At 41.4% G+C, this 22,444-nt stretch overlaps 1 protein-coding gene across 1 annotated transcript in view; it reads left to right on the plus strand.

Annotated features, from left to right (window-relative positions):
• CSTF3 (cleavage stimulation factor subunit 3) overlaps window positions 1-20,694 on the plus strand; it is a 53,904-nt gene extending 33,210 nt beyond the window's left edge. The window contains exons 4-21 of the mRNA XM_083431683.1: window positions 4,268-4,300; window positions 6,826-6,923; window positions 8,488-8,554; window positions 8,651-8,685; window positions 8,791-8,917; window positions 10,617-10,694; window positions 10,863-11,025; window positions 11,654-11,763; window positions 12,350-12,466; window positions 12,640-12,714; window positions 13,325-13,468; window positions 13,554-13,656; window positions 15,002-15,071; window positions 16,486-16,681; window positions 17,936-18,089; window positions 18,405-18,499; window positions 18,647-18,707; window positions 19,975-20,694. Coding sequence (XP_083287809.1) covers window positions 4,268-4,300; window positions 6,826-6,923; window positions 8,488-8,554; window positions 8,651-8,685; window positions 8,791-8,917; window positions 10,617-10,694; window positions 10,863-11,025; window positions 11,654-11,763; window positions 12,350-12,466; window positions 12,640-12,714; window positions 13,325-13,468; window positions 13,554-13,656; window positions 15,002-15,071; window positions 16,486-16,681; window positions 17,936-18,089; window positions 18,405-18,499; window positions 18,647-18,707; window positions 19,975-20,177 — 1,929 coding nt within the window. The 3' untranslated portion in view covers window positions 20,178-20,694. The remainder of the gene's footprint in view (window positions 1-4,267; window positions 4,301-6,825; window positions 6,924-8,487; window positions 8,555-8,650; window positions 8,686-8,790; window positions 8,918-10,616; window positions 10,695-10,862; window positions 11,026-11,653; window positions 11,764-12,349; window positions 12,467-12,639; window positions 12,715-13,324; window positions 13,469-13,553; window positions 13,657-15,001; window positions 15,072-16,485; window positions 16,682-17,935; window positions 18,090-18,404; window positions 18,500-18,646; window positions 18,708-19,974) is intronic.
• Window positions 20,695-22,444: the final 1,750 nt, after the last annotated feature.

The raw sequence follows: 22,444 nt of genomic DNA on the forward strand, positions 1-22,444 counted from the left end.
GTTGTTCTACATTGGCTGTAATATGTAATCTTTTCTCCCCCACACACAGCTTTTTAACAGTGAGCCATGATTAAATTAGGAAGTGTTCAGTGGAGCAAGCCAAGTTAAAAATTGGTTTATGATCCTGGTTTGTTCCAAAGCTTGGTAACCATAGTTTCCTGTTTTGGATGAAATGGGAAGCAGTGGCTGAAGACTTCTTGATTTAATCATGGCTCACTGTAAAAGGATTGTACGTACAGGCAGAAATCTCAATCATCCAAACCAGGTCATTGTGCCACAAGCATTTTTAAACAGTGGAATGAGACAGATTTCTTATTCCACTGTTTGAAACAAGATATGAGAAAGTGGAAATAGGAAATTTTTCATGTATAATGACATAAAAGCTGACATGTTTATAAAGACCAAAGGAATTCAATGGCAAAAATAGCATACCCTCATTTATGCTTCAACTAAATATTAGTGTAATATATGTTCATAAGAAATACAATTGTACTGGCCTCAGCTGTGGTTGTAAAATGAAAATGTTTGGGTGTATAAGGGTATATTGTATAATCACACTGAGGCTTACAAAGCCTGTTAGACACAAAAGGGCTTCTGTAATATGAGACACAGTGTGTCTTAAAACAGTGTCTTGCTATGGTCTTGCACAATTACCATTCATGTCAATGGCCTGTTGTCTTCCACCTTGTTCCAGAGAGAGAGAGATAAAAAAAATAGTGAATGATATCTTTTTGTGCCCCTGTAAATTGGATGCAAGAGAGTTAGAATTTATGCTTCCTTGAGTTATTTTCTTTTTTCACATCTTAATTCAGCCTCTCTTGCTCAAGAATGAGCAAGGATTTAATTTAAAATGAACAATTGAAATCTAAGGCTTTTCTACTTTCTCTGTTGAAAACATTCAGCATGGAAAATGTCACAAGGAAAGACATGCAAGTTTTGGGCCTTTACAGCTCCTTATTTGTAGGAAGAAATGTGCAGCTGGTGATTGTGTGGTGGACAAATACTTGTTACTGAGGGGAGCCTTTTCTTCCCCCAGCTAGCAATGAAATTGAGGATACATTCTGGAAGATATGTTAACTGGTGTCATTGGTACAAAACAGTACCTACCTGTCCAGTGAGTGATAGAAATCTCTGGTGCTGCTACATGCACCATTTTATAAACTGTTTTTAAGTTTAATTCTTAGTTTTGTTTTTAAAAGATTAATAGCAGAGGATGAGTATTCTGTGGCTATATCACTATAGCAGGGAGTCATTCATCTAGCGTCTAGAACAGTGGTTCCCAACCTTTTTTTGGCCATGACCCACATAAGCATCTCTAAAATTCTGATCTCCCCCCCCCCCCCGTGACATATAATTCTTATTATTCAAAAAGTGAACTATTCACGTGGAGGAAGCCTAAAAGGCCATTCACTGTTAATAACTCATTCTCGAATTGCCCCCCTTAAAAATCAAATTGCCCTCCGTGGGGCGTGTGCCCCATGTTGGGAACCATGGGTCTAGAACATAGAACATGCAAAGTGTCACAGGATCAGTCCCCAGCATCTTCAGCATCTTGCTACAAACATGGGAAATTAATGCCAGTCAATGTGTGTTCTGATTCTGTATAGGGTAGATTCTTGTGCTCTAATCCCCCATGCAAACTGGAGACATCATCAAAGTTCCTCCTTCCTTCCACAGCAACACCTTTCCATTTAATGAACCTTTTGCTATTTCTCTTCTCCTTGTCTCTCAAGGATAAGCACTCTACCCTTGTAAGCAATTTAGTGAACAGGGTTATGCTATGCAGCACCCCACAGTGAAGCTAAATAATTTCCTTCCATTATAAGTGGGATATTCTTACATGTGCTGGATCAGGAGCAGCAAGAGTTTAGTGTTACCTTGTAAATACCCTCTAGAAGATGGTAGCCTGCTCCCCCCTCCCCCCAAATTACTAGCCTACGGGAGGCTGGCAGAAAAGGTGCAGAGAGCTGTATTTCAATGCTGGGCATGGATGAAGGGGCTTCCCTCTTCTAGCAGCCCACTTGGCTACTATACTGAGCTCAGCGGACGAATGGAGCACTCGTATGTTTCAACTGATGGACTCACCTTCATGCAGTTCCTGGTCAGCTGTGGTTGCCAGGGAAGTGTTCAGATGCAATAATGGTTTAGTGCTAAGGGAGAAAAACGTCTTACTGTCTGGAAAGGCTCAATAGAGACTTTGCAGCCCCTCTTGGTTTTGTGCCAGCTTTGCCCGTCAGTGGTAGTACAGACAGAAGTACCCCACATGTCTGGACTATGATGATCAGAAGAACTGAAACAGTGCACCTGCTGATCCTGAATATTGCAGCTCTGTAGATGTACTTTAGAAATCAGATATGTAAAGCAATATAAACTTACCAGCTCATGGGGATCTTTGCAGACTGAGTTGGAATGCAGAGACATGGGTGAAAAAATATGAGCACTTACAGTGACTTTGAACATTTCATTGCTGATCAGGAACAGGCTGCATAAATTCCTAGTGCTTCATATTCATTTATAGCAGGGGTTGTCAACCTGGTCCCTACCACCCACTAGTGGGCGTTTCAGGATTCTAGGTGGGCAGTAGGGGGTTCTACGGCACAAGCTGAATCCTCCTCCCATAGAGCACTGGTGGGCGGTAAGGAAATTTTACCATCAAGAAAGATGCATTAGCGGGCAGTAGGTATAAAAAGGTTGACTACCCCTGATTTACAGCTATGTTCCTTATCCAATGTAGCTTTTACTTCAGAGAGTGCAGGCTTCATTGCAGAACCTTTGTTTCAGATGTGACATTGCACAAATGCCGGAGACTTGGGCACCCTATTCTTGCCTAAGTAATATCCAAGTTGTTCTTAGACTGGGTTTCAGTCCCCATGGTCTGCTTTTGAGTCCTGATTCTAAATTATTATTATTTAATTCCTTTACAATAGGAACTAGTGCTTGGAAGCAAATAAGGAGAGATTCCTCTCTTCCGAAGAGACAATATTGGAATTGTGGCTAAATTGGACAGTGCATAGCAGTGTGTTATTGTTCACCTGTACTGTGGAATGGAAGCCCACAACTGCAGGGTGCATGCGACCCTCACTATATATTATGTACCTTGTTTGGAAGCTTATCACTAATATGACCACGGTGTCACCTGGAGAAAAAATAAAGCACCCAAATAGTGGCTTTCAATTTTTGTTTCTTCAGGGAATCCATTCCATGTACATTTGTCTGCTAAGAAAATTCCATCTGTTGGAAACTTAACACCAGCTAGGCCTTTGAGACATAATCACAGTTGTTCTATGACCACTGAAATTATGCTCTACAGCTGGGGGAAATCTGTATTGGAAAAGCTACTTCATAGAGGAAACCCTTCAGAGCAATCACACTGTTCTTTTGAAACAAAGTTTGAAAACTACTGCAGAAGGACAGAGTGAACTCTTGAACTCAGGTCCTACCTTCCAGCTTCCTACTGGCATCTGGGTGGCCACCATGAGAACAGGGTGCTGGACTTGATGAGACTTGATGAGCTACTGGCTTGATGCAGCAGGCTCTTGTGTTCTTACTGCCATAAATGGGTGCCCTGTAAGCTTTAGGTAAAGCATTCATTTTTGACAAGCTTCGATGGCTGCTAGTGCAAGTATTGCATCAAACACATAGCTAGACATACATAAATGTTATCAAAACCAACTCCATACCGAATGAAATGCACATAAAGGGTTTTTAGTATGTAAATGGTTTATGTCTTGTTCGTAAGAAGAGTTCCAGTTGTTTCAGGGAAAGCAGTATTATCCTTTAAAAAGGTGGTGGTGCGGGATTCATCAAGTTGAAGAATATTTTGCAGTTAATGATGAAATGGAAGTCCTAGAACACCAAACCTACTGAAGCTAGATCAGGGTGCAGAACCCTCAGCCCAAGGACTACATTCTCATAGGCAATCTCTGGCGGTGGCATGCCAGTCCTCGGAGGGGCAGTGGGGAGAGGCAAAAGTGTGGGGGGCAACAAATGAAATTCTTAACTTGGTGCAGTAGGCTGCGTATCAGCCACACAGAAGCCAGGGATGCATACACACGCCTAAACTATTAGTCGTAATTGAAGGACACATTCCAGGCAAAAGCACTTGAGGAGGGTTAGCTGAGCAGTGCCTGTGTGGGGAGGGGCCCAAAGGAGTCTTAAGAGACCACGAGCTGGAGGTTCCCCATCATGACTTAAATAATAATGTAGAATGTTTTTACTTCTTTAGTGCAAGATTGACCTAACTGTTTGAGTTTTGTTTGTTTTACAGATAAAAGCAAAAAACTATGACAAAGTAGAAAAGGTGAGTGTATAAGTATGGCCTATATTTTAAATAGATTTGAAAGGAAGAATAAATACATGGATCATCTATTCTCCCTTGTTAAGTGATGTGGAGAAGTCAGTCTTAAGCTTGCAGACACCTAATTTGGCCTAGCATTTGCCTTGGAAATTAAGTATAAAGTGTCTGCCACTTTGTGGCAAAAGGCAAGAAACTTGGAAAGAGGAAGAGACACACACCCCTTCCCATTTCTAACATCTGCTTGAAGACCCATTTTCCACGAGAAGGTTTTGGGGCCATGGCCTAGTGGCGGCTCCCACATGAGGACCTCAAAAAGAGGTTGGGCCGCCCCTAGCCTTGTGACTTCAAAAGCACTTACATGCAGGTGCCATTTGTGAGAACCACATGGGATTCTCTGCCCTCCATATGAGTACTGTCTATGTGGCCACCACAATTAATGCAATCTGGCAAGTCTTTTTCAAGATACTACACCAGGCATCCCCAGCCTGCGGCCCTCCAGATGTTTTGGCCTACTACTCCCATGATCCCTAGCTAACAGGACCAGTGGTCAGGGATGATGGGGATTGTAGTCAAAAACATTGGCGGGCTTAAGGTTGGGGGTGCCTGCACTACACTCATGCAAATTGTAGCAACTACACAAACATTTCCCACATGGAGATGCCAGACTCTGTGTGTGTGATGCCAGTCTGCGAGCTTACAATCTTGTGGCACTCATAAGGGAAATACCATTAAGTATGAATTGGGTTTGTATTTTTGCCCTCGTGAAGGGAAGGGACATGCCACAGTGGGGGTGGTGCCACCTTTGAAAAGGCCATTTCATTCACTATAAAACATGAGGCTGCTTCACTCACTTGGCGAGGGGCATTCTGGGAAAAGTCTCTGAAGAAGATTATAGGATCCAGGCAAGTAAGAATGGGTGGAGGGAATCCCTCAGGTAACCAGGCCCCAAGCCACTTAGGACCTCAAAGTTTTACAGCAGTGTTATGAATCAAGCCTGGAAATGGACTGGAAGCTAGTGTAGATGACAAAGTACTGGCATAGTAATGATCAGAATCACCATTCCCAGATCGTGATCTTGCTGGCCTATATTGGACCACAGAATTTTTCAAGGCAGCCTCACATATTGCAGTAGTCCAAATGGGAGGTTACCAAAGCACAGTTGTCTGTCTAGGTAAGATTGCAGTTGATATGTCACCTTCAGCTGATAAAAGGCACTCTGTGCCACTGAGGCCACCTCTGCGTTCAGTGACATGTTAGATCTAGGAGCAGCCCAAACTACAAGCTTCGGAAGCTGGCTTTGGTCTGCCCTCCATGGGCCACTTTTTACAGGTAGGAGGAATGCCTACCTATCAATCACCTGATGTTATATATGACATTGGGTGATTCAGATTTCAAAGGAAGAATCAAAGCTGACTCAGAAGTGTGCTCCTGATTCTTCCCTTATTCCATTGCAGCCTGACTTTTGCTTATGATGGAGCTGAAAAGGATTATTCTTCCTTTCCAATCCTGGTTTGAGTTCAAGCTGGAGTTGTAAAGGTTTCTACCACAGGCTTTTTCTGCACTCATAGTCAGGAGCCAATCCCAGTTGAGCTTGCATTTACAGTGGTGCCTTGCCATTCCGGGAGTCTTTTTGTCTTGCGGTTTTTTCGTCTTGCGAAGCAAGCCCATTGGCGGATTAGCGCTATTAGCGCTATTGACAATTTAAGGGCTAAAAACGGCTTTTTAAAGCTTAAGGGATTAGCGGTTTTGCTGCTAAAATGCTTTTAGCAGCTTAGTGCTTCAGAAAAAGGGGTTTTGGAGCGAAAAAAAATTTCAAAATTTTTCGTCAATTTTCGTCTTGCGAAGCAAGCCCATAGGGAAATTCGTCTTGCGAAGCGCCTCTGCAAACGGAAAACCCTTTCGTCTTGTGGGTTTTCCGTCTTGCGAGGCATTCGTCTTGCGGGGCACCACTGTATTATGAAATTTTTAAAGCACCACTTACCAAAGAACAATTGGGAGCACACTTTTAAGGCTCCTGATCATTCCTTTGCAGCAGCAGTTTTACCTTCCTCAATCCCTGCTTTAGGGTGAGTGCAACTCTCTCCAGATCAGGTTTAAAACCACTCAGATAAATGAATGAACCACTTAGTAAAGTCATTCCTCCTTGTATGCTCATCTGCTGTTATGCCCATATTTCCCAGTCCCACTTAGTCCTTTCAGCTGTGATCCAAAGTTTATTTACTGCTCCTACACACAGTAATTCAGAGGCTTTCAGGGAATATATCCGTGCTTCAATATGTGTAAAGTGGCAATGTCAAAACAGAGGTACACCACTACGCCAAACAGAGGATGCATCTCGTACTGGATGGATGCATTTCACAGTTCTGACAGCATCCTTACCTTTACATTAAGACTTGGCTGTTATTCCTGAGACTGTGCCTGTCTGTTTTAAAAGGAATGCAGACTGAACCTTTGTTTGTTCAAGCTCCAAAGTGCCTCCTGATGTCTATTCATGGATTCCTGTTGTTGTTTTTCTTCAATGTGACTAGCTGTTTCAGAGGTGCCTTATGAAAGTTTTACACATTGACTTATGGAAGTGCTACCTTTCGTATGTGCGAGAAACCAAAGGGAAGCTACCTAGTTATAAGTAAGTAAATGCTGTTTGTGTTAGCTTCTTTTTTTATTGCAATCTAATTCCTTTTTCAGTTAAGGATGCTGAAGCAGGATCACAGTCTCCCAAGTTAGCTTCTCATTTAAAGTAATAATTAGACAACTTCTGCCAGTGTAGACCTGCCCATGGAGCAAGGTGAAGCAACCTCCACCAAGACAGGGGCAGGAACTGATGCCTGAAAGGTTCAGCAAGACATTTAAAAGTGTTGGCTCCAGTGGGGGTCACGTGGGGACACCCAACATAGAATGTTGTCCTAGATGGCCTAGTGCCGTAAATTTGGGTCAGCACTGACTCCTACATGGTGTTTTCTGTCATTGTATATATGCCTCTTGATTCCTTCCAGTTGATTATTAAACTTCATTGCTGACAAAGTGGCACTTGTGAAGCAGCCTTACACTGGATACCAGAAGGATCTGTTGCTTTTTTCCACTGATCTACTAATCCAAAGAAGGCGTAATCGTCACAGCTGTTTCTGATTCCCCTCCCACTGACAAGTTTTGTTTATTTGATTTAGTTACGAAATTTCTAGACTGCTCTGCATCACACACAGCAATTACAGGGCAAGTTCTCAAATAATATAAAATTACATCATAAACCTAAAACAGCAATAAAATACAATCACTAAGAGGCCAATTGTCAGTAAAACCTAGCCAGTGCAGGATAAACCTGAGACTCTGGGTAATCTCTGCTAATTGCCTCCCAAAGCCAGGAAATACAAGTATGCTTTCACTTGGCACTAGAAACCTAACTAAGTTCTTACCATCTGCACTTTCAGGGAGAGAATTCTATAGTCAGAGCAGCACAGTGCCACAACAAACCATGCCTGGTGCCATTTTTATTTACTCTTAAGTATTTTTTCCAATCACATCCCATGTAAGAAGCTTAGCAACAATAAGGGTTGTACAACTAAAAACAAAACCAGTTATTTAGGATCCTGTGCCAACTGTGTGAACCCAGAGAAAGAACAATAAGAGTTACATTTACAGGATAGCATACAGGCATGTATTGCATTTCTTTCAAAATATTAAAAGGATGATGAGGAACCATTAGTGAGCTTTGGTTAAGTCAACCAGCTACAAATCCACCTAACACTTACCTCATCCAGCCCACATTTTACCAGCTTCTCCACAAGAATATCATGGGGGACTGTGAAAAGCCTTACTGAAATCAAGATACACTACGTCCACAGTATTCCCCTGATCCACCAAGTGAAATGATATTCATCTGGCATCCTTTTCTAAGTCCTCACAGACCAACCATTATCTGTTCTAGGACCTTTTCTGGTATCAACATCAAGCTGACCAGTCAGTAGTTACCTGGGTCTTCTCTCACCCCTGGAGATTTGAATTCTTCTAAAATAGCTAGATGCTCCCTTACCACCTCTTTTTTATCTTAGACTGCAGCTCCCTCCTTGCATATTTTGTTCTGTTATCACTAGGTTGGGTACTGCTTATTAAGATTATAGTTCAAAACTGTAATTTTTGTAATTTTAATAGTAATTTTACCAAGTGGCTCTAATAGTGTATGTGTTTTCCTCCAGAGAAAAAATGGCTCAGGCATATGACTTTGCTCTGGATAAAATTGGCATGGAAATAATGTCGTACCAGGTATGTTTATTTTCTCTTTAAATATTTATTTGTGGTGTTTGATTATAGCTACAAACTAAATGTTCACTGCTCTGATTCTATATATTTTTACATTAGATCTGGGTGGATTACATCAATTTTTTGAAAGGCGTGTAAGTACAAAAATCTGCCTTCTCTCTTAATTAATGCAGTGTTAATATTTGTACAGGTTGCAGTATGTAATTGCTGGTATGTTACTGTCTTGCCTCACAATTTAGTGAAGCAGTAGGATCCTATGCAGAAAACCAGAGGATAACTGCTGTGCGCAGGGTATATCAACGGGGCTGTGTGAACCCAATGATCAACATCGAGCAACTCTGGCGAGATTATAACAAATATGAAGAGGTAAATAAAAAGATGCCTGATGTTCAAACCAGATTTAGCTATTTTCCTCGACCTGCAGCAGTGAGGTTACTTGAATAGGCTCTCTGCAAGCCCCTTTCTGAGTATTGCAAGTGTAGACCTCTGAAAAACATTGTGAAGGGTGGACAGAAGGAGCAGGACAATAAAGTCTTTTTCTGTAAGCAGCACAAACCTGCCTCTCAAAATTGCTGGGACTTTTTGTTTGCCGGTACACTTTTGCCCCAATTCTGGGTGGATGAGGCTACTCCCATTGCCTTAAGGATGCTGGGTCCTCCAGCCATCTTTAGATTCTTCACCTGATGGTGTTCTTTGTGCAGTGGGAAGGACCATCTCCCAAGAGAATGAGGAGCTCCAGTGCACTGACTTGGGAGACCTGTGCCTATCATTTCATGGATACTTTAGTTGGGATTCCTGCATTGCGGGGGGTTGGACTAGATGATCCTTGGCATTTCTTCCAGCTATAAAATTCTATGATTGTATATGCTTAATACCACTGGGCTGCAGAACATAGGATTGTCTCCTACTGAAACAGCAACTTTACCCTCTGAGCAGGACCCTAATCCAAATGACAAGTGTTTTCCCATTTTGTCTAGCAGAATAAAACTGTAGAATAAAATTGTACATAACATAATAACAATAACAATAACCCCTCCACACACATTGTTGAAAAGGTCATGATTGCTCAATCAGCCAAAGGCCTGGGAGAAGAAGAATGTTTCCGGCACGTGCCTAAAGATACGTAATGAAGGTGCCAGGCAAGCTTTTGGGGGACAGCATCCCAAAAACAGGGAGCCACTGCAGAAAAAGCCTATTCTCAAGTTCCATCCTCCAGACTTCTTGTGGAGGAAGCACACAAAGAAGGGCCTCAGGTGATGATTGCAAGGACTGGGTCAGTTCATATGGGCAGAGGCAGTCCTTGAGGTATTCTGGTCTTGAGCCATTTAAGGCAGGCTTCCTCAAACTCTGCCCTCCAGGTGTTTTGAGACTACAATTCCCATCATCCCTGACCACTGGTCCTGCTAGCTAGGGATCATGGGAGTAGGCCAAAAACATGGAGGGCCGAGTTGAGGAAGCCTGATTTAAGGCTTTATAGGTCAAAACAAGCACTTTGAATTGGGCCTGGAAACCAATTGGCAGCTAGTGTGGCCGGGCCAGGATTGGTGGTATAAATTAAAAAGCCCAAACACTTAAAGATAAAACAATCAGAATAAGGCCAACCCCACAGCAGACAGCGTTAAGGGGGCATCCCTTGCCTTTGCTCTCCCACTGAAGTGCCTCTTCCCAAAGGGAGCCCAGCTTTTATTCCACCAGCCCAGCTAAATGCCCATCTGGGAGTGAAGTTTTGGGTGTTTCTGGGAGCTGCCAAGTCAGGGCTTCTGGAGGCAAGAAAGCTCAGGAGTCCCACTGGGAAGCAGGCAGCTAGTTCCCCCTTTGATGTTCCTGGGAGTCCTCCCTTTCTCACATGGGTGCTGTGCATCCAGAAACCCCCACAGCAGCCCAGCTTTTATTTCACCACTTATTTGGGGATAAGTACGAAGTGACAGCTTTCCAGTGCAATTCTATGTTGATTAATGCTATCTAAGTCTCAGTGAGTTCCATGATGCTTACAAATGAGGCAGCATGCATGGGATTGCAAGCCTGGTCCTGAGCAGGGCTTCACTTCTTGTTTTCTGTCTTCCAGGGAATAAACATCCACTTAGCTAAGAAAATGATTGAAGATCGCAGTAGAGATTATATGAACGCTAGACGTGTGGCTAAGGTACAGGCTCTCGGTTGTTTTGTTCCACTTTTGTCGTGATTTAATACAGCATGGATATTTGTTGCATGCTTGAGCTGCAGCCGATTACTAAGTGGAGTTGATAAAGAGTAACTTTAATATAAAGTTTTATCAATGAAACCTCTTCTCTGTTTCTTCCTGTCTCTTCAGGAATATGAAACTGTGATGAAAGGTCTGGACCGCAATGCTCCTTCAGTCCCACCCCAAAATACTCCCCAAGAAGCTCAGCAGGTAGACATGTGGAAGAAGTATATTCAGTGGGAAAAGAGCAACCCTCTACGTACTGAAGACCAAACCCTTATAACAAAGAGAGGTGACTGTACATTTTTGTTGTGCTCCTTAGAAATAGTGCAAAGATCACCATAGTAATTAAGTTGTGCTGATGTTACTTTGGGGTGCAGGACTCTTACAAAATATACAAACCTAGCTGCCTGGACTGTGTACTTAAATCCCATTGATTGCAGTGGGCTTCGTTGCACTTTGCTTTTCTACTTATATATTCCTAGCACTCCATAGGTAGATCATTTGCAAAAGGAACCTGTTGGTGCCTCTTGAAACAGTAGGCATAAGCTCTCATGGCTCAGTGTGCAAAAACATTTGAAATCTTATAAAGAGAACATCACGTCGGTCCTTTTGCCATTCAAGGGCATGTATAATGAGACTTTCCTGTGAGGACAGCTCAGGTTTTTTTGACCACCAACAGTTTCAAAGTCAGCATTTTATTAGCTCGAGAGCAGTCAGGAATTATATGTCTGGAAATCTCTAAAGATGTTGATAGGGCATATAATTGAAGAGAGCGGCTCTTGAGATCATGTGGATGGCTCTTTAAGAGACCTGCATTGTTAGTTACATTTGTGAATCATTGGTAGAAATGCATCAGTGATTCAACTTGTAAGGTACCACCCGCTAGGAATCTATCTTGTTTCAATGTCTTCCCATAGTGATGTTTGCATATGAACAATGCTTGTTGGTGCTGGGACATCATCCAGATATTTGGTATGAAGCTGCACAATATCTTGAGCAATCCAGCAAACTACTAGCTGAGAAAGGGGTAAGAGAAGACAGTAAGAAATACTGCATTTTATGTACAGCATTTAAACATATCTATAATTGATACTAAACTAAATAAGTTGAACTTGGGTCCATTGAGATCCGTGTGAAGTTAGACATGATTAAGGCAAGTCACGATTTCAGTGACAACTAAATTCAGCTAATTTAATCTGGATCCAGCCTATGTTTTCGTTTGTTTGTTTTGTGGGACCTTGTTATTTGACAATGAAGTAGTGAATGCTATCAAAGTTGCATGGGATCATATGCAAAAATATATCATCCCATTTTTAAATTGTGGGAGATCTTTAAAATAGAAAATAAAAATGCCAAATCCATAAAAGTAATTAAGTATTCTGAATTTACCATGTTGCTAAACTATATTCAATTTTTACAATTAGCCTGTGAAGTGAAATCAGATGTTTCTAATAAGATCCATTATTGTAGCTGCTGAGTTATTGCTACAGGGTAACCCACTTGGGTTTACAATATTCCTGTAGAGTTGTTAATGAGGACAGGACTGAAAACTATTTTTATTTTTCATACTAGTCCTACAGCTAGTTGATTTTCTCATATTTTCACGATTCCAGGACATGAACAATGCTAAACTGTTTAGTGATGAAGCTGCAAATATTTATGAACGAGCAATCAGCACTTTACTAAAAAAGAACATGCTTCTTTATTTTGCATATGCAGATTATGAAGAGGTGAGTCCTTAGGTGACATTATTCTTTCAATCTCCAGTTCAACCAGCTTTTTCTTTCTCGTGCATAATCTTGATTGGAGAACTTAATCTTGGCAAATTCAAATAAGCAGGGCTGGTAATAATTTTGAGCATAAACTAGTTAAACTAAAATGGGCTTTTTTTGTATTTTCTCAGAGTCGGATGAAATATGAGAAGGTACACAGCATATATAATCGGCTCTTAGCTATTGAAGATATTGATCCCACGTTGGTATGTTTAGTCATCATTGTTTCACCTTGTTGAGATGACTATAGAAAAAAAAGTTGTGTATTTCTCTTTGCTCAGTTCCTAAAGTATTCCAGTTGAAAATGTATAGATAATGTCAGTCACATTTTCAATGTTTGTTATCAATTGCCTTTTTTCTTCCAATTTTTTTTGTACATTATTCAGCTGTTTTGCCATATCTGTGGTGTATAATTTGTGACTCAGTAAAATTTGAAAGATTTCATGTTGTAATCTGTTTCTAACCTTCCACTTAATTAAAAATAATTATGAGCAGAACTGTTGTTGACAATAAGATTGGCCTTGCTCACAAATAACAGCAAGCCAAACTTAGGAATGAGCAAGCATTCTGTTGCTTAGAGGGGGGAAAGTGTGGCCTCTTTGCACCTCCGCTGGTTCTGCTGCTGTGACCCTATTTAGAACCAACCATGGTTTGGCGTAGGATGGTATTCAGACCTGGGCTCATGTTTTGTCTCATTTGAAACAAATCACGAGTCACAACTATGGTTTAGAAGCCATGACTTTAATATGGTGTTGACTTCTGAAAATAGAGTCACAGCTTAAAGGTGATCCTACCTTTTCCACCTATATGTTTCAGGTATATATTCAGTATATGAAGTTTGCAAGGCGAGCAGAGGGCATAAAATCAGGCAGGATGATATTTAAGAAGGCACGAGAAGATGCCCGGACCCGTCATCATGTCTATGTTACAGCCGCTCTGATGGAGTATTATTGCAGCAAGGTATTATTGCAACACAGTGAATGAAACTTTTGCTTCAGCCTCTGGATTCTTCTGTCTGCAACTAATAACGTTTTGAAATCTGCAGGACAAGTCAGTGGCCTTTAAGATTTTTGAGTTGGGGCTAAAGAAATATGGAGACATTCCAGAATACGTCTTGGCATATATTGATTATCTTTCTCATCTCAATGGTAAGTTCTGGGAGCTGGGATAATTCATTACACTGGACTCTGGGGTTACAACTTTTTTCAAGACAAAAACCTTCTTTACCTGAAATTGAGCAGTTTGTTTGGAATGGACCTGTGAAAATTCAGAATTCAGTTACCACTGATATTGGTGGCATCCCTCCATATTATATCATAAGTGAGCAGATGGGACTTCACTGCTCATTGTTTTGCATACTGCTTGCTTTGTCAGGTCTTTAGCCAATAATGTGTTGGGGAAAACTGACTTCAAGAGTGTGTGGATGGATGTTGATACATCATAATGTATAGCTTATATGTAGATAATTTGTATAGCATTGTGGCTAAGAATGTGAGCTGAGAACCTTCAATTCAAATTTCTCCCCACTCAGTGGTAATTGTAGGCAGGCTGTTATTTCCCCAGCTCTTCTCTCCATCAGTAAAATCAGGATGATAGTGGGAGACACCCAACATTGCATGAGTGGATTTCTACTCCCCTTGCGCTCCTCTTTCCTGAAGTCATCCACAATACCAAAATTCTCCTCTGGAGCAAACACCTGAGAACAGTCAAATCTCACGACTGTTCTCCAACTGGGTTAGCTTCGGACTTGTGCTGTGAGGAGTTCCACTTGCTTTTTGGGAAGGTGGCCAGGGCTTTCCTTCTTCCCTCTGCAGCCCTCTGAAAACATGTTCTGGAGGTTTGTAGCAACCTCCAGAGGAACGCAGGAGGTATGGGGCAATTGGTGAAAGGGAAAGAGGCAACTGGTGAAAATCATCACCACCACCTTTCGAGGAACATTTTGTGTATGGATGGAGTCTTGCTGTTTGCAGGCAGGAAACTCAGATCCAGTCCATAGACTGTTAATTTGAGTGAGAACTTCAGATTGAAAAATCAGCAGCCTGCAAGAACACAAAGGGGACAAAAAAACAATGGCCAGTGTTGTCCTAAGCAGCTGCTTCTTGTTTAGTACTTAAGTGTGCTGCTGCCATCAATTTTTAAACAGAGTATTTAATTCTTATTTTATGGTTCTGGTTGTTTTGATTCATTTTAGTGTGTGTTTTTATACCTACCTCTCAGCTGCAGTTGTAATTTGTGGGTCTGTCTTCTGCAGAGTAGAAGTGAGACTTCCGTAGCTTTTTCTAAAGCATTTTCTCCATGTGTCTCTTCTCCCTGAGATTACTTTAGCAATAATGAAATTGGGGTTGCAAATTGGGTTTTTCATCTTTCACAGGAATTGAAATTATGTCAAGATATTGTCTCCCCCCCCCCCGCCGTAATTTCCAGTTTTTTTAAATATATATATATATTTAAAGCTTGTTTTCATCTTTCTTTTTTAATACTTTTTTAAAATAGAGGATAATAATACAAGAGTCCTGTTTGAACGAGTATTAACCTCAGGGAGCCTCCCACCTGAGAAATCTGGGTAAGCTTCACCATAGCTCCATTCCAAGTCGTCTGCTTTGCTATACGTGACAACCCTTGTACAACATAGATATTATCACAGATTAATGAGGGGATGGTTGTTGCAGCCTGTACTGCCATTTTCGTCCTAAATAAGGAGCCAGCTGCTGAGAGAGAGAAGCCAGAGATTGTAAGAATTTTCTATGGAGTTCATTCCTTGGATGCCAGAACGTGCTCTCATCTCCATTGTGAAGATAACTGCTATATGGAGTGTTGTTGGAAAGTAGATTTGGCCAATATAGAATATAGACTCAGAGCACTTGGGGCATTTTTGCTTGCATGCATACACACAGGGGCTCAGATCTATACCTCCCTCCTGCTTTTGTTCCATGTTTACCCACGGAGATCGTCTCTCTTTGGCAAATGCCCTCCACAGCCTCATAGCCAACTCTGTGCTGCCTGAAGCCTATTCCAGGAAAAGTAGAATTTGGGAATTATGTAAGTGGTAGCTAGACATTTATCCACTGTTACCATTTTCGTTTGTCAGCATCAGGTAGTAGTTTCCCCCAGCAACCACGGCTTCCAGTTACAGTGCAGTGTCATGCGGTTTTTGCATGCAGCTTTTTTCTTTCTACATCCTGCCTCTAAGGACTCTCTCTCCTGCGCCCTTGGTGCAGAGGGGGCATGCACACCAACTGGTTGCCGCTTGCTTTCAACCTGAAGCACCTAGCGAGCGGCACCAGCAACAGGGAACCAGTTCCTTTGCCTGGCACTCCTTGCCAGGGCTGCATGTACAATGCATACAGATGGTGTGCAGGCCCCTTTACCAATTCCCAGCTGTTTGGCACTGTAAACCACCTAGGAGTGAACCAGTGGGCTCCTTGCATAGTGTGTGTGTGTGTGTGTGTGTGTGAGAGAGAGAGAGAGAGAGAGAGAGAGAGAGAGAAGAGGGGAAAGATCTGTGCGTGTTTCTGTGGCCATGAGTGGGGATAAGATTGGGGAGCAGGAGAGAGGGAGTCCAGACCCTACCTACTATCAGCATGCAGCTTATGAGCCGCTGGTTTGCTGTCCTGGATGTACACAGACTGGCCATTGCTGCCTTCTAGGATGCCCTCTGGGTACAAAGCAGATGTATCTGCTATGGCTTCTGGTTGTAGAATAAAGACATGATAGTTGACTGGCAGCTGCCCACAATTCCCTTCTCCATCTGCTAGAATGGTTTTCTTGCCAACATAGAATTGGATGTCCGGGGTAGCAAGCCACTGGAAAGAGCAGACGAGGGGGTTCCTTAGTCAGTGGGCAAGCAGCTGGCTTGCAGTGGATCGGGCCTGCTGGTTGCTGGTAACTGTTGCAAGTGATTGCACTTATTGTAGGCCATGTCTGCTGAGCATGTTTTCTTTTGAACATTTGTTCTCTTTCTGTCTTTTCTTTCACAGAGAGATATGGGCCCGATTTTTAGCTTTTGAAAGTAATATTGGTGACCTGGCTAGCATACTTAAAGTGGAGAAACGGAGATTTACAGCCTTCAAGGAGGAATATGAGGGCAAAGAAACAGCTCTACTAGTAGACAGATACAAGTTCATGGATCTGTACCCCTGCTCTGCCAGTGAACTCAAAGCTCTTGGTTATAAGGTATGGAGATGATGACATTCCAGAATGTTTAGTTGGAGTTGCAGTTCCATAGCATTGCTACTTGCATGCCTTCAGTGCTGATTTAAAAATGTTAAAAACCCATAACTCTCCTAAGCCTTTAGATGTCCATTCAAGCACAAGCAAAAACACCTTCTCTTTGTTTGGAATTACTATTCATTTCCATTTCTTTTTTACTGTTTTCGTCACCATGTAGAAAACAGTTCATATTATTCCACATTGGTGGCTGTTACCCCATGGTAAGCTATTTGTGGGCAGTAGCTCCCATCACAGAATCACAGAGTTGGAAGGGATTATGCTGTCCAACCCCCTGCTTGATGATGGATATACAGTGCAGGATGCAACTACCGCATCCCTGACAGATGGCCATTCAGCCTCTGCTTAAATAATCTCCAGCCAAGAAAGTCCCACCACCTCCTGAAGCAGTCTGTTCCACTCTCCACATGGCAGGTGCGATTTTCTTTCTCATGTCGAGAAGAGAAAGGTTGCCATTTTGGAAAATCGCACCAGCTGCATAGTGAGCTGTTGCAAGTATATAGTTTAACACTTCATAGCAGTGCTTGTGTGGAACAATTTAAACCACCTCCATGTGGTACCTGTAAGGTGAAGTCCAGCTCAACAGAAGATGTTAAAAAGCCAACATTAAATCCATTCCAAGTTTTACTCCATTCAGGTTCTAGACTGACCACATCCTTACCATGTGACCGCAGCTTAAAATACTCTTAGCCGATTATCAGTTGCCTGCCTGCATCTTTACATATTAAGTGCTGGTGCAATGATCTTACTGTTTCCTAGCCAAGTTCCTAAATCAATATGGAGCTAGTTTCTTGCTGTATCTGTTATGTTTCAAGTTTTTGATTCTGTAAATTGGAATTTAATAATGCATTGCCTGTATTTTTAATATTTTGCATTGTTTATTGTAAATAATTGTAGGCAAACTTTTATTACAAAGGCGGTTGATCATTTTTAAAATTATGAACAGACAGAAAACTTCTCTTCCATAAAATTGGGCAGGGTTTGGTCTGGTGTCCATTGTTGCTTTATGCAAACAGAGATGCTACTCTGGACCAGTGCTATGTTGAGCATTATGGGATCCCCTCCTGCTTGTGAGCTTCCCACAGGCACTCAGTTGGTCACACGATAAACAATATGCTAGACTATAGATCAGCCTTTGGATTGATCCAGCAGAGCTGTTCTCATGCTATTTATGCTTCTTCTCATGCTATGAACTTCCAGGATGTGTCTCGGGCAAAGCTGTCAACCATAATTCCAGATCCTGTTGTGGCTCCTTCAATAGTGCCTGTGCTAAAAGATGAAGCGGACAGAAAACCAGAGTATCCAAAACCAGATACCCAGCAGATGATTCCATTTCAGCCAAGACATTTAGCACGTAAGCGAATATCGAGTCATGTAAATGTGAAATAGAAGTCTACCTTATTCTGATTGGCTGTTTCTTTAAAAAGCTTCAATTCATTCAGTTCATTCTCATTTGGGCACACAACTAGAATGTTTTATACCCTTCCAATTCTCTGCTAAATTGGAATCAAAGTACAATAAACAAAAGTTTGAGGTTTTTGTTTGTTGTTGCATAGCTCTTGTAAGGTCAGTTACATCAACCAAAGGAACTCCCATCAGCATGCAGTTGATTCTCCTTAGCTGTAAGAGCCATGAAGACTTAAATGTCTCTTGTTTTATTATTTACTAGCTCCAGGTTTGCATCCAGTCCCTGGTGGTGTCTTTCCAGTCCCACCTGCTGCTGTAGTTCTAATGAAGCTTCTCCCACCTCCCGTGTGTTTTCAGGTTGGTCATCAGATACTGAAATGTTTTATTGACTTTGCAATCTGGTTGTGTTTTGCTTCAATGCATTAAACATTTCATTTTCTTTTGTCTCACTGGTTTTTACCATAGCATTTCCTGTTAAATGGTCCATCTTTTTTTCTCTTGCAGGGCCCCTTTGTGCAAGTGGATGAACTCATGGAGATTATCAGGAGATGCAAACTCCCAGACAGTAAGTTGCTTTTGTCCTTTTAAATGCATGGTTGCATCACTAGACTGTACTACTTCACTTAAACTCTGAGGTCTTGGGGTGGCTATTTGAGGTATTGACAATCACACTATTTAAGGTTAATGACATTGCTGTATGTGTGTACTCAAATTAGCCAAAATAGTGTTTTTTCTTATTTTCAGGACAGTGAGTAAATATTTAGCGGCTTCTGTAACTACTGTTAATAGAGAAGTCTGTCTTGACGTCCACAGAATTAAAAGCAAAAGGAAGTGGCTGTAAGACGGAAGTTGAAATTACAAAGCCATGCTTTTTTTAATACATGTGTGACTTGCTGGCTATATGGTTCTAACAACCACCCCATAAAAGATAAAAGTAGGATTTTGCACCCATAATGACACAGGAATATTCTCTTGTTGAAGTCAACAGAATTAATTCAACACTCAGTTTTGTTAACTGTGCTGTTTTTTATTTATTTTCAATAATAACCACTTCACATTTTCAGTAGCAAATGTGTTTCTGCATGGTTGGCACCTGTTGCAGGGTGAATACTACAATTTGAAGTTGAGGCCCACATTTGTCAACACAAAATGGACACACACGCAATGTCTTGATGCAAGTCAGTTATCCCTATACAGAGTGCTTTTTTTCTGGGGGGAAAAAAGCTTCTAAGAAAAAAAGCACTGCCTTTAGATGTGCCTTTTAGCTTTAGTGCGTAATGTCAAAGAGATGGGCATACTTTGAATAAATCAGCAAGCAAGGGCTGTAGCAGATAATTATATACAGCAACTTCAAATGTGTGTGTTTCAAGTATAGGTCTTCATCAACGCAAAATCTAATGTAAACCCTCAATATTCAATCCCCCAGTGGAATATCATTTTATAACCTAATTGGTTTGCTAGAGGATGTTGCTCTAGTTCTAATATTAAAAGATTACATCGGTACTTGGCCTTGTAAAGAGCTGTACTTGAAAAACATGACACTTGCATAATTTGAGTATACTTTTTGAAAGCACACCAGTGGCTTCTTGTTCTATTATCTTATTTGAAACAAGAATTTCAAAATGAAATATTTCCCAAAAGCCATTCTCATCTGTTTCCTGCTAAACATTTTTTAATTGCCCTGTGAGTTATTAAATGGAAGGCTAGTATGGACAATTTAATGCACAAACAAATAATAAAATTAATGAAGCATATAATGGTGGGCACTGTCATAATTCTTCAGCCCACATAATTCTTTCTAACAACAACTATTTCTCTTCCCTGTTCCAAAGCTGTGGATGAAGCTGTGCGAATCATTACTGGGGGACTGCCAGACTTAACAATGGAAGGGAATGGACCTTTGGAAAATAATGCCCTTCTTAATAAATCTGTAAAAAGACCAAATGAAGATTCAGATGACGATGAAGAAAAAGGATCAGTGGTTCCTCCAATTCACGACATTTACAGAGCACGACAGCAAAAGCGAATCCGATGAGACATGTTTGCAGTCGGAATGATGAAGACTAAAGGACTTGTAACAGTTGTTTTCCTTCTACAAAATCAAATGTTTAAAAGGGATTGAAGTTTCTAACAAGCATCTTGCAACTGAGGTTGTTTTATTACTGTGGTGCCTCTTTTTTACCAGCTGATTCTTCATCAGAAAAGAAAAGGGCAGGTGAATTTTACAACAAGCAAATTTGAGCTCCAGGTTTTGAACACAATTTGTGCAGAATGTCTGAATTGCATTTGGTTGCTCTTCACATGTGTATCCCCAATCTTACCACTTGAAATCTTGCAGGGGTCCTGACAGTTTTATTTTAAAAACTGGATAGCATAAAAATTGTGAAATATTTTAAATTCACACCTCTGGAAAACGAAGTTGTTCTCAGTTTGCTCATTTAGTGTCTGTCCTGCCTTATTCTTTGTTTTTATTTATGGCAGAATGAATGGAAACTGTTTTTTGTAGTTTAAAATGGAAGAACATTCCTTTCCAATAAAGGATCTCTCCATAACGTCATGCCTCATACCACTTTATTTCTAGCACATGGGGATAGTGGGGGTGACAGCTCTTTCCTACCTTTTTGTTTGCAGTTTGTCTTTCCTTCCCCTCCCATTGTAGGCAGTGGGGGGGAGTTAAGTACACCAAGCTCCAGGATTCCTCCTGTGGAGAAGGCAAAGGAACAAGGGAACCCAAAATTCCCCACACCACTGACAGAACTTGCCCAAGATGTACTAGGCAGCCTCTGACAACCTGGGTACAGTTGCTTTGCTGGGGCTCCCTTTTGGATACTGGCGTACCCCTTGCAGCTGGCCTTCTGACAGCTTTATTAACTTATTGCAGTGCAATTTATTATTCAGAAAATTCGTATCAACATACATGACAAACTAAAAGCAAATGCCCAGGATGTCATTATTTCATGTTATAAATATTAGTAGTGGCTGATCTGCAGCAAGAGCCCTCTTTATATCTGATTCAGCTAAGAGCTGAGCCTTCATGACAGCACTGTAGTCATGGCAAATTTTATTATATGCTTTCCTAGGGTAGCTTCCATGAATTAAAATGCAGTACCGTATTTTTCACTCTGTAAGACGCACCAAACCACAAGACGCACCTAGTTTTTGGAGGAGGAAAACAAGAAAAAAAATATTCTGAATCTCAGAAGCCAGAACAGCAAGAGGGATCACTGCGCAGTGAAAGCAGCAATCCCTCTTGCTGTTCTGGCTTCTAGGATAGCTGCGCAGCCTGCATTCGCTCCATAAGACGCACACACATTTCCCCTTACTTTTTAGGAGGGAAAAAGTGAGTCTTATAGAGCAAAAAATACGGTATATGGGTTTGCCTCCTTCTAAAAGGCTATTTGTTATACTGGTCTTAAATAATTTTTTCAGTGCAGTCTACAATAAAATCTTCAGTAAACGAAAAAGAAACAATTAGGTAAATCATTATTTCGTTTGTTTGTGGACCAATTTCTTGTTTTTGAAGCCTTGGCCATTTTTTAAAACATGGTAACAGTGACATTGCTCCTAAGAAGCAATATTGTTGAAACAAAGCACTCACGGTTGTTGAGATATACTGCAGTGGACCTCTAAATGTTCTCTCAAACTGGGAATATACTGCCTTTCTAGCAAGGTACCCAAAGCCTATTGCAGTTTTAAAAACTGTCTTGGGGAGAATGGTTGTAATCCAGACAACCACGTCAGCAAGAACTGATTTAATTCTACCGCGTGGCAATTAACACCCTGAGACAAAGCGCTGCATTCGGAATGCTGCAAGCAGCTGATCTTTACAAATTCCAGCTGGACCTCAACTGATCTGAATGAACCAGACTAAGGTACATTCTGAAGCTTAGTTATCCACCAGTTTCTTACCTTCTCAAAAAAAGTATTAAAATATATTTAAATGCAGTTTTATACTGAAATTTCTAAAAGTGTAATTAATGCAGAAATGGGATGAAATTATGGGGATACATGTGCTGGGGATTACCGCAAGGTCACGTGCAGTATCCAGCCCCATTCAAACAGAACGCTACCCATCCGTCTACAGGTCCTTAGACATCCAGGGGCCAGTAATAGCCAACACACTGGTGTGCTCTTGAGGTTACAAATACAGTGGTACCTCAGGGTTACAAACTTGATTTGTCTGGAGGTCCATCCTTATCCCGAAACCGTTCTTAACCTGAGGCGTGCTTTTGCTAATGGGGCCTCCCGCTGCCGCCATGCCGCCGACACACTTTCCGTTCTCATCCTGCGGCAACGTTCTCA

Source organism: Podarcis tiliguerta (genome assembly GCF_965153285.1).
Source record: "Podarcis tiliguerta genome assembly, chromosome: 1".
In the NCBI taxonomy this organism is placed as follows: Eukaryota; Metazoa; Chordata; class Lepidosauria; order Squamata; family Lacertidae; genus Podarcis; species Podarcis tiliguerta.